At 54.2% G+C, this 12,120-nt stretch overlaps 2 protein-coding genes across 2 annotated transcripts in view; both read right to left on the minus strand.

Annotated features, from left to right (window-relative positions):
* The window catches only part of BCL2L11 (BCL2 like 11), a 44,322-nt gene extending 38,962 nt beyond the window's left edge, over positions 1 to 5,360 (minus strand). Inside the window, exons 1-3 of the mRNA XM_082852054.1 lie at positions 5,122 to 5,360; positions 4,046 to 4,182; positions 3,788 to 3,877 (exon numbers count right to left, since the gene is read on the minus strand). Of these exons, the coding sequence (XP_082708180.1) occupies positions 3,788 to 3,877; positions 4,046 to 4,169 (214 nt within the window). The 5' untranslated portion in view covers positions 4,170 to 4,182; positions 5,122 to 5,360. The remainder of the gene's footprint in view (positions 1 to 3,787; positions 3,878 to 4,045; positions 4,183 to 5,121) is intronic.
* A 4,842-nt stretch (positions 5,361 to 10,202) lies between these two features.
* ACOXL (acyl-CoA oxidase like) overlaps positions 10,203 to 12,120 on the minus strand; it is a gene marked incomplete at its 3' end in the record, with an annotated part of 382,726 nt that continues 380,808 nt past the window's right edge. The window contains 2 exon segments of the mRNA XM_082852053.1: positions 10,203 to 10,326; positions 10,328 to 10,389. Of these exon segments, the coding sequence (XP_082708179.1) occupies positions 10,203 to 10,326; positions 10,328 to 10,389 (186 nt within the window).

The raw sequence follows: 12,120 nt of genomic DNA on the forward strand, positions 1-12,120 counted from the left end.
AGGGTACAGTTAGAAACAGTTACGATGGTAAATTTTGTGTTTACCACACACACACACACGAAATATATATATATAATTTAACCCCCATATTCAAAAATCTCAGCATACAATTAATATAAAAATGACTGAGATATTTTACGTTCTTTTTTATATGCTAAGTCTTCAGACTCCAGTGTGTATTGACACTGACTGCACATCTCAGTGTGGACTAGTCCCATTTCAAGTGATCAATACTCACGTGTGGTTTCCCCACCGGGACTGTGCTGGGCTCGACCGTACCTGTCACCCCTACCTGACAAACCTTATAGCTGGATCCAAGTAACAAAACTTTTTTTTGACAGGTGTTGGCAGGGTCGTCTTCTTGCAAAACCTTTTGGGAAATCTTTATTTTTTATTTTTTTCACATTTTAATTAATTTATTTATTTTTAAATTTACTTATTTATCCTATACAGCAGGTTCTTATTAGTTATCTATTTTAAACATATTAGTGTATACATGTCAATCCCAATCTCCCCCTTTTGGGAAATCTTATTTGTCCTCGGTCAGCTCTATGGAAAGGGCAAAGCTCAAACGATGCTGAACATCTCCCCAGGACCTGCAGGACATCATGCCCCTCCCTCCGACCCTACTCCGAGAGCTCACAGCTTAAAAGAGGGGCTGGTAACCAGCTAAAGCAGGCACAAGATGCTGAGGGATGGACGCGAAGAACAATGCAATTAGCTCCCACCCGTGATTTCTGATGTGCCAGGGAACAAGTAGAAAGTTTAAGTCATTTACCAAAATGACGTATGAGAGTTGTTAGTAACTAGCATTCACCTATACCCTGACCTTTCTCAGCTCTGATGTGCAACTGCTTTGAGTACATCTTCAAAGCACGAGTTTGTACAGAATTTAGTACACATTTATATTAAAAATACACAGAGAATAAGCACACTCACCAGGAAAGGCACTCGGCAAACCAATACCTCTGCTGGTGATTCTGATTCGAATAATCAGCTCTTCACTGAGTAGGAGGGCATTTGTCAAGTTAATGCTCCCAGAGTGTAAAGAGAATAAAATTTGGTGAACGTGAAAAAACTGTCTCTCTCACAGCTGAATCTAGCTTTCTTTGAATATAGCATTCTTTGAATATACCTTCAGAAAAATTGAAGACAGGGAGAATAGGAAGACGTTTCTAGTGCAAACACCCAACTGCTGTACATCCCAGACAAGAGTTTACTTTCTCAGTAGAACAAAGTACAAGAACAAAACTGCCACATACATGCTCTCCACCCCAAGTCACTCAGCAGAAAACTGCTCTGTGGCTAAAGGAAGCCCTAAGGAGGACCTCTCTGTAACCTCACATTTGTGCTGCACTGGTTGAAACCAATATAATGACTTCTTTGTGAAAAAATGTATTTTGCAGTAAATTATCAAAAGCTTCACTGAAGATCTTAATGGACATGGTTGAGTAAGGAGTACTAAACACGGCTATGTTTAGAGAACCCAAATTTACCAACTCAGCGTATTTCAGGGGTCGCTGGGCACTGAACTATTTTAAGAATAGCCAGGGAAAAAAGTTACAGACTACAAAGGGTGCAAATTTTATTCTTTAATTTAACACACTCACATCTAAATCCCCTCCTCCCACCAGCAATTCCTCCCTCCCCCATCCCACCTCCTCCCCCCACCCCACCCAAACAAATCTCACAAGAACTTAATACTGAAAACTTACCTTGGTGCATTCACTTCAGACAAACCCCTCAGAACTTATCATTTAATCCTATGCGTTAAACTCTAAGTTCTCACACCAATCTACGGGAATGTAGTTAATACTATAAAATTACACCTCGGGATCCATTACTTTACACCTCACAGATAAAACCATAACTTTGCTTAATAATTTAGATTGTGATCTCTCTAAAGCTCTACATCTGTCATCTCAAGTAACGGTGCTTACCTTATAATTTGCTTGCTAAACGGCACGTCACCAAAAAAACCCATTCATGCCTATCCCTATTAAAAAAAAAAAAGAAAGAAAACAAAACACTACCTCACTCACTATTCCTGGTTAAGGAAGGAATATTTCAGGGAAGGAGAAACTATTTCCATGCCCTAAGCCACCTGATAAAGGGGTGTGCACTGAAAAACTATAATGGCTTCCAGAGGATCCTTAAAATACATGGGGTTTTAAACACGCACACCATAAGGCCCCATTAATTCATTTAGTAACTCGTTTACTCGTAAGTCCTCATATAGTCAAGAGCAATTTCAAGGGCAGAAACGTATATGCCAGCACCAAGACCTTGTAAGGCTAAAACGAGCTCCGGAGTAGCAATAAGCAATAACTAAAGTAACAGCAGTAATAACACTTCCAGCTCCCTTCCCGAAGGAGGGGTCCTAAGAAAGCATTTAGCAGGAGACACGCAGCCAACGTGTACAGCTGCTGGTATTTTTGTCATTTGTCTGCCACTTCCGAGGTGTGCCCAACCTCTGACAAATGACCAAGGTCCTGAGGTTCTCGCGAACTCTGCAACATGGGGACGGACCTGCACGGTTTACTGAACTGAAGATTATGAAGACTGAAGTCTACGGTATTTGCAAAAGTAAGATTTGTCATGTGTTCCAGCAGTTACGTGGCTACTCTGATGCTTTTGTTTTAGTTAGCCTTTGGCATGGTGTCACCCACGTTTTAATAGAATCTATGCTGGATTTCTTAATTGGAAATGCCGCCAACCTACTTGTATCTCTTTAACGCAGAAGGGCTCATCTGGACAAACTGTAAATGAGATTCTAATAAATCCTGATCAAGACATGAACCTTTTCCACTACTGGGGAACAGCGACTTGAACCGACACACTCACCCCTTGATCAGGGTGGTAAGCACTCTGCATACTCAAAGCCATACCTTGGAGGCTCAAGGGTCAAATCAAGCCCGCAGGTGTGTTTATTTGGCTTACGCAGTGCTTTCAAAGTTCTAAACAAGTTGCCAAAGCATCAGGAGATGTGGCATCGAAATCTGCATTCTCGGATTATCTGGCCCTACAGGAAAACCTACCACCTTGAGACCACACACCCTCACAGCCCCAACTGGGAGCAACATGGACAAGGGCAAACGCTCTCCAAGCCGCCATAATCCCCACCAGGTCAGTTCCCTCACCGATGGGACTGCCAGATTTTTCTGGGCATTTATGTTTGCCACTCCTCCTTCAGATTCTGAAACTGTCTTTAATCCCTGAAATAAAGACCCACAATCTAATCTCATTAGTACTATGTCCAAACCCTCCAAGCGAACAAAATAAGCCCAAACAGGAATCTGAGTAGAAAACAAAATATTTTCATGGTTCTATGGTGGTAATGCTGATATGAACTATTTCATCTTCTTAAAATGTCATTTTTGAAAACGATTCACTTCTCTCATCCCTTCTTCCACACTTTTGGTTAGATTATTACTCTATCTGCCGTTAACTGATTGAGTCCCTTTCAAGCAGTATATCATTAATGAGGAAATCTTAGGGGTTAGGACAACATGCCACAGTTGGATACTTTAATGAAGGCACCAGGGGTTCGAGATATACTGCCCAATAGGCTGATGCTTGGACCTCAACTCATCGCTGCCACAGAACTTGGTAACGTGTTTTTTAAATGTTGGCTGGATGTTTTATTTGACGTATGCGTCATTCCCAACAAAACATGGACTATATCTGTAAAAGGATTCTCAAAGGGGGCTTTAAATGCTACACACAGTCTCTGGACAGAGACTCAAGCAACCACACGTGCACTGCCGCTCCCCCGGGCATTGCTTACCCATCGCACTGAGATAATGGTTGAAGGCCTGGCAAGGAGGACTTGGGGTTTGTGTTGATTTGTCACAACTCATGGGTGCCGGGCTCCTGTCTGTGTCAAAAGAGAAATACCCACTGGAGGATCGAGACAGCAGGGAAGATCTTCTCACGAAGATGAAAAGCGGGGATCTGGTAGCGAAAGGGCCGGGACTGGCCGGTGGGGCCAGTGGGCCCTGTGGGCTGCCTTGGGGGCAGCGGTCCCCTTCTCCTTCGGGATTACCTTGCCGCTCTGTCTGTAGAGAGATGGGGGCCCCAGGCCTGAGCTGAGGAGGCCTTTCGGCAGGCTGCAATTGTCCACCTTCTCTGTCACACTCAGAACTTACATCGGAAGGTTGCTTTGCCATTTGGTCTTTTTTTCTGCAAGGAAAATTAAAACTAGGGTTATCTTAAGCAAAACGATAATTACAATGAATACCTAAATGGGCAGACTTTCACCTATTCATGAAAAATCCTTAGAATAAATGCCCAACACTTTAATACTGTCATTGCTTATATAGCAATAGTTTTCCATACGTTTTTCCAAATAATAGTAAAAATAACCTGCATAACAAAGATAGCATTATCTTTGTTTGGGGGGGTGGGTGAGGTGGGTTGGAGGGACTAAACTCCGTACCACCAAACAAAACACAGCAACAATGTCAATTACTAGTGGAACTAGTGCTCTAACACCACACACACACACACACACACACACACACACACACGTTTTAGGAGAGGCTGCTTGTTTGAGATCTATTCACATGTGCTCTTTGCTCAGGCCCGACTAGAGTAAGTCAGAAACTCCCAGCGGGCTCTGATTTCCCGGGATCAGATACACCGCTGGAGCCCAGGAGCGGGCGCAGATGCAGCGATTGCAGGCGGCTGGCCGCGTTCCCCGCTCCGGCCCCATTGTTCTGCCGAAAGTGCTGAGGACAGCAAGTCTGGGGAAGGTTTGGCAAGGGCCGTCAGTCGTAGTAAGTGCGTCACAATAGAGTTTGTAACTCAGCGCGGCTCGGCCCAGCCGGGCTGCGGCTCTCCGCCCGCCCGAGGTCCCTCCCGCTCCCGGCTCGCGCGCCCCTCCTCCGGCTGCGGGGGCGGGGGGGGGGGGCAGCGCGCCACACCGAACTCGCCGGAACTTCTCCGAGGTACACCCGCACTGTTAGGTGCACACCTCCAAATAGGAGGGGGTCCCCAAAGCCGTCCCCTGGTGACCCCTGCAAAGTCTACAAGTAACTCCGCACGCTGGGCGGCATCGGGGCGCGCGGCTCCTGTACCCCATAGACTCTCCCCTCCGAAGTCAATCAGGCCGAAACTCACGTCCGCCCCTTCCCTTCCGAGCGTCGCGTCCGGGCCGGGGCCCGGCGGCGCCCAGCCCGCGCCCTTCGCCGACCCGGAGCCCCCTGACCGTCAACACGAAGGCGGCCCGGGAGACAAAGCCCGGGACTCGCGGTCGGAGCGCCCGGGGCAGCGGAGAGCCTGCAACTCGCCGCCCGTCCGCTGCCGCGCTCCGCCGGGCAGCTGAGGGCTCCGCACGCCGCGTCTCCGGTACGCGCTACCCCGGCCGCAGCCGCCGGGAACATCCTCCGCCTCCTCCCGCTCCTCCCCTCGCGCACTGCGCCCGCCGCCGCCGGCACCGCCGACCTCCCCGCGCCGCTGGCGCCGGGTGCCCGCGCTCCCAATTGGCCCTCGTGCGGTCGCTCCGCGCCACAGCCAATCGCCTGCGGCGGCGGGGGCGGCGCCTGCCCGACAGGCCGCCAAAGGCCAGGCGATTGTTGACAAACTCGCCTCCGAACGCGGCTCCGGCCGTCGCTGCGGCGAGAGCCGCGGCGAAGGTTTCCGCGGCCTCGGGGCCGGAGGCTGCCCAGGCTACCCCGCCCCGCCCCTCCGCCAGTCCGGGCGCCGCGCGCGCCTCCGCAGCTCCCGCCGCCCCCAGTAGCCAGTCACCTGGAGACAAAACAGGACCCTCACGGCCGGCCCCAGACTCCAGTCCCAGCAGCCGACCCCCGCCCAGGCCCGCTAAGATGCGGACCCTAAAGGTCACCCCTTCCCCAGCTGTAGCCCCCATCCTCCTCCAACTTCCTCCCTCTTTCTCCCCGTGCGCCACGGGACACGCACCAAATCTGAGCGGCTACCCCTGGCCACCGACGCGCATTTCCGCGCGCACCCGTGACCCCCGCAGACAAGGAACACATCCATAGCCCCATCCCCGGTGTCCGGCGGGCCTTCCTCTACCTGCGCCAACCCCGAGTAACAGGCCCCCGAGGGCACGGCACTGCCAGCCAGCCAGCACTGCGCTCGGGCACGCCCGAATCGCTAAGACGGTCTGGCCCCACGGTCCGGGCAGGTTCTACAGCCAGCGGCTGGTCCATCGCGTGGCCCCAGCGGTCGGAGGAGGCCCTCTGTCTCTTGCTGTCTGTGGACCGTGCGTCTGGCATCGTCCGCAGGGCACCCGCACACCGGACAGGACCCCCAGACACGTCCGAGAGAAAGGACGAACGCAGCAGTTGCCCAAAACGTCGGCCTGAACGAGTAAAAGGAAAAGCCAAGTCCCGTCAGTTTAATCACCATTACTGTTCCATAAGTCCTTCACAGCGGGCCCGCGACCGAGAAAAGCCGAGACGCGAGTCCGGCTCGTACCTCGCGGCAGCTACTCGTGCGCCGCCGGGGCGGGCGGGCGGGCGGCGAGACTTCACGGCTGGGCGCGCAGCCCAGTCCTGCGCGGCGCCCCCCAGCTCCCGGGCCAGTGCGGAGAGCACGCGCTGCCTCTCCCAACCGGCCCGGAGACGCTTCACCACCCCCGCGTGCCGCATCCCCGCCCAAGCCGTACTTCGACTAACTGCTCGCAGCCTCGGGGCGGACGACCCCTCCCCAAAGAGTACCTGCCTGGGGAGGGAACTCGACCCTCACTGGTGACCGCCTCCTGCCGCGCCACAAGCCGGACGGGGACGCGCGCCTCTGCCTGCACGTGCGCGGGAAGCGGGCTGGAGGTGGCGCCGTGCTGGCTCCCGCGCCAATCTTCCACCAGTACCCGGCCTGCTTCCCGGGATTCGGAAGTATTTACCTTGCGTTTCTCGGTCCGAGAGTCAGAGTCAGACATTGGGGGGACTAGAGCCAGGGGAAGGGCACCGAGGCGGTGGCGGCGGCGGCGGCGGCGGCGGGAGCGAGGCGAATCCAGCAGTCTGAAGCGATGCTGGCCTCAGAGGGCAGGGCGCTCAGGGAGGCTGAGAGAATCTGGTGACGGCGGCGGCGACGAGGGACGCAGCGCTCCTGCAAGCTCGAAACCTGGAGGCTGCGCGGAGCGAAATGAAACCTGCGCGACTTTGCTCCCCAGCTCATGCTGGAGGCCCCGCGCTCGCGCCCAATCACCGCGGGCCCCGCCCCCGCTAAGTCCCGCCCGGCGCGCGGGCTGGCAAGCCCCGCCCCCGCGGCGCCGCGGCCGCCGGCGCTTGCAGGCACGGACAGGTAAAGGCGGGGGTGTCCCTGCTGGGTTCCCAGCTGCGCGCGCCGCCGTCCCTGCCCCTGCCGGGCGTGTTTACTGGAGTGACTTGGGCTGCGGACTGCTCTGTGCGCACCCATCCCCCACCCCAAAGTGTGCCCTCTCCTCTCTTCCCCGCCGCCAACACCCCCGCAACCCCCCGGCAATCCAGTGGTGGCCACGGCGTGCGCGTGGAACAGAGGGGGTGCTCCGGGCACACTCGGAGCCAGGCCCGGCCGCTGCCGCCAGCGGAAAGCCTCAGGAGGCGCCCCTGAGCCCAGGCTCTGCCTCGGGAGTTCTCTCGGCCGCCCTGGGGCAGGCGCCAGGACTGGGTGGGTCCTCGGGAACGCGCGGGTCCAAGGGTGAGCAGGGGGTCTCTGAGCTCTCCTCCCTTCCAGATTCCGGGGGTCCGCGTGGGACCCCCATCCGCAGGTTGCTCATCTTCCTCGCCCTCGCCTCACGCGGTACTTTTTAGGCGCCCTCTCTATGCCACCCCGCAGGGCCACCTAGTTTTTCTCCCGCGCCGAACCTCCCCGGTAAGAGGCATAGCCTTTGCTGAAGAGTTGAGAAAAGGGCCAGGAGCGATCCCCGGAGGCGTTTTTTCCGCAGCCCTGGTGCGAGGCGGGAAGCCAGTGAGCGCAGAGCAGGTGAAATAGGGAAATGAAAAAAGAACTAAAAAAAAAAAAATCATTTTAAGAAAAAAGGACTGAGAAGAGTCGTGGCCTCCAGGTGGGAGAGAGGATGGTGCCTCCACTGGTTGGGATACTCGAGATTTGCTGGGCTCTCAGAGAACCGTCCAGGAGCCGTCCCTAGGCGTGTTACGGCCAGAGAAGACAGCGCCGAGGGCTTCGGACGGCGCCGTGCAGAGCAGTAGGGAGAGTACCTCCCACCCTTCCTCCCTGCGAATCCCCTTCCCCTTTTCCTTGGCGTCCGAAGGCCCCACTCCCGCTCCTTCCCCGGAAGACCAAACTCCGTGAACACCCTGGTCCTCCTCTAGGTCCGCACCCCTATCTGACATTTAAATGCGCATCCTGCATTCCCACTTCTGCCCTTCTCTGGGCTCCCCTGGTTTTGAGAGGCCCGCAGCGGAGTAGTGGGGGGCAAATCGCTTGGGAGATGGAACATCCCGCCGCGGGAGAGACCAGGCTAGATGGACTACAGACTCAATTTAGGGGCCTCCCTAACCCGCACCCCAGAAGGGTGCCTCGGTGCAGAGAAGCAAGACAGTGAGGAGTTGTCCCGCCGTCTGGCCACCTTGGTCAATTTTTATGTTTTGTAAGCAGATACGGAACGTCAGCGTGGCAACACAGCCCCAGGTCAAAGTCTTCTCCGCGCATCCTCCCGAGAGTCCTTAGCGATGTGAAGGAGGCCAAGGGTTTCTGGAGGGGCTTGAGAACGCGCGCCGGGCTCCACCCCGGGGATTTCGCTGCAGGAGGGAAAGGACGCGGGTGTGGATGTGGCGAAGTAGACGCAGAGGCGAGAGGTCTACAATACCCGCATCTGGAGCTCCCGTTAAGTGTTACAGGTGGCGGCCACAGGCAAACTCTGCGCCTTAACCGCCTATCGTGGCGCCCGGGGAAAACGGACCAACCTGCTGTGCGGGAGAGGAGCCCCAAACCCGCCGCGCGCCCGAGTGCTCCGCGCTCTCCGTGGAGTTGGACGACGCAGACAGGGACCGGAAAAGAACCACACAGAAAAAACCCTGATGGTTGTCTTCTGCTTCTGTGCAGCTCCGCCGCCCCCGCGTCGTCTGCTCTAGTGACCCTGTAAACACTAAAAAAAAAAAAAAAAAAAAAAGGAGTCGGGGAAAGCAACCGTCTAAATACTCTTATTTGGGGCACAAGCAGGAGGTCGGCTCGGAGGCGGAGGCGGCAGTTCGTGCAACCCACACTGTGCTGCGGAGCTTCGGCCAAGCGCCTGGCATCGGGTGACCACGAGCCCTTTCCGCCCTCTCCCGCAGAGTCCGGGTCTAGAGAAGGGCGGGTGGGCGTTAGGTCTCCGCTCCCGGTCCTGGATGTCGCCTTTGCAGACACAAGCAGAGCGATGTCCCCTCCTGCCTCCTCCACGAGATGTGGAGAGGGAGAACGGAGGATGGCTTGGACTGAAAACAAGAATGAAGTCGGGCGACATCTACGGCCCTCGCTGGAACCACAGGCGTCGCCGGCGTGGTCTCTCCAAGTTCCGAAACCAGCTTAACTGCAGTGTATTGCCCTGCTCCACCTCTCCGTCCTCTGAAAGCAGCGGGAGCCTTCCTAACGCTTAATATCTTTATTCAACTTTATCTGTCTCTTTGCTCGTCTCAAGAATAGATTACACATTCATTCGGTCAAAACGTTTTCTGCGCTTTGTCTTCCGGGAGCTGCCTGCCCTGGAGGGACGAGCCCCGGTTCGTGCTTTGCCCAGAGCAAAACTCCAGGCTCACACTTCCCTCTCCCCTCTCGTGTATTTCCAGCCCCAAGTGGGCTGGAAAAGCATCACTTGCTGGACTGAACCTTTGCCGGCGGGTGTTTGATTTTCATAGTTTTATTTCTTTCCACCCAACACAACAGTCTTCCCAAATCACTGGGAATCTGAGTCACCACTGACAGCGGGAGGCCTTTGGTGGCAACCAGTTCTGGAGCGCCCTGAAAGGGGAGCCCACTCTGTCTAGGGGGATCTGGTGACTTAGGCGGCAGAGGGCATGGCCCGGCCAGTCGTGGTTACAAGGAGGGGATAAAACGCCACACTCTCGGGGCTGCCACCTGGCTCCCTTTCCCAACAGCCTTAGTGCGCCTCGCCAGGCTCAGCGGGACCCCCACTGCACGACCAAAATCCCTGAGGGCCGCGGCCCAGCGCGTGCCAGCCGGCCTCGGGCCCCAGCTCCAGGCGTCTGAGAAGCGTTCTGACAGCTGCCGGCGGGCCACCACCCTTCCCGCCACCCCCGCTATAAGTTGGCTCCCAGCTTGGGCCGCGGAGACCGCGCTCCTTCCCGGGCCAGGGGATGCTGCGGTGCTGGGTAGAAGGCCCAGGAGGCCATCGGGTTGGCGATTCCAGCGATTGGTGCGTGGAATATTAAAGGCGGAGATCACCCTCAGGGCATCATCCTTCCGTGAGTTGCACAAATAGAGCAACTGCAAAACACGACACAAAGGGACGGGTCAGATGTGCTCACTCGTAGCGATTTGATGCCAGCGGCTTGACGCCCACCCCCGAAGCCCCGGCACACCGAGCAGCCGCTGACACTAGTTTCCCTTCCGATTTCCTGGGACCCAGGAGGGTAGAGGCTGTTGGTCACCGTCACAAGCCTTCTTCATCTTAGAAATTCCTAACTCTGACACTTAGTCTGGCAGAAGCCCGCTTATTCCGTGAAGGGGTAGGGGTGGGCTCCAAGTTAGCTGGCAGCCGGAGACCAAAATCAGACAATTTATCAACTTGCCCCTTTCCAGCCCTTCTCTCTCCACCCCTTCGCTCCCCTCCGATCCCCTTCCCCCCACCTCTCCTCCAGTTCTTTCCCTTTTCCTCCATTCCACCTCTGGAGTGCCTGGGGTGCCACCCTCTGGCGTACAGAGGCAACTGAACGGGAAGAGCATCAGAACAGGTGAACCAGAGGAGACCTGCCCCAGTTCTCTCGGGACTAGCACCTCCCACCCATGGCTGGCAGCAGGCCATGGTTCCTGAAACACCAGCACAGCGGGCCTGGGGGACCAAGACCAGGCACTGGCACCCTTGTGTGCCTTTCACCTGGCTGCTGTGGGAAATCTACCTGTGGGAAATTAGCACAAAAGAACCCCACTGACACCCTCCATGTTCTGACAACCTCTGGAAGGCACGGATAAGTCTTCCTTGCAGAAGGGAGAGGGAAATGAAGGCCAGTGATTTTGCAGGAGCTGCATTGAGTGTGTTTTTATTTCATTTTCCATGGTTTAGGTGCCAGGAGAAAGGAAAAAAAAAAAAAAGCTCTCAAAAATAATAGATTGTTTTCCTAAACCTTGACAAGGGCGAGACAGAAGAACTGCTTTCCTTTCCACTTAGCAGCTACGCACTTTACTCCTCCATTTTTCAAGTTTTCAGCCAGCCGTAAATTTCTTCCGCTCACCAAATTACAGTTAGGCCCCAGGTTTTTATGGTTTATGTTTATGGTTTTAAGTACATCGCTTAACACCAGCCCCACCTTTGCTCTCATGGTGGTGGCCATCGCTGAGCTGCACTAATGCTGTTAAGACTACACGTCTTTGCAGCAGTTCAAAATGCCATGTCAGGTGTTCAGAGACAATGAGAGTAGGGCCCCCAAAAGAGGGGTGGGGGAAGAGCATGAATTTTAATAGTTCAACAATCCATCTTCCCTTACAGTGTGCTCTATTACGTCAGTAATTTCTAATGAAAACCTTCATTCTTTACACGCTGTGGTTAAGCATCATCAAATCAGTACTGAAAAGACTTTGATCATATTTGCAAGATGTACTATGATGAACTTTCACTGACCAAGATTTCAAAGTTTGTAATTAATACTCCTGACAAATCCCTGACTAATCTGTCAACTCTCAATGTCTCAACCCACACAGTTCAAAACCATGAGATGGTGTACAAATCCCTACACTTTCCACGTATTGTAATATCATTATTCAAGACAATTTTTCCTTTCGTCAGCATTATGAAACTCAACCAGTTTTGTCATCTATTCCGCAACAGGAGAAGTTCAATTTTTCGAATGAGCCCTGTGTGGAAGGGAATATGGGTTTGGTCCGTCTGATGCCGAACACGGAATGAGGGTCCAGAGGTAGAAATTACAGGAGGCAGGTTTCTATTCGATATTGTTACACCTTTAGGAGTGAGAATAAAGTAGGTTTTTTATGAAAAAGGAA

Source organism: Leucopleurus acutus (assembly GCF_964270905.1).
Source record: "Leucopleurus acutus genome assembly, chromosome: 12".
NCBI lineage: Eukaryota > Metazoa > Chordata > Mammalia > Artiodactyla > Delphinidae > Leucopleurus > Leucopleurus acutus.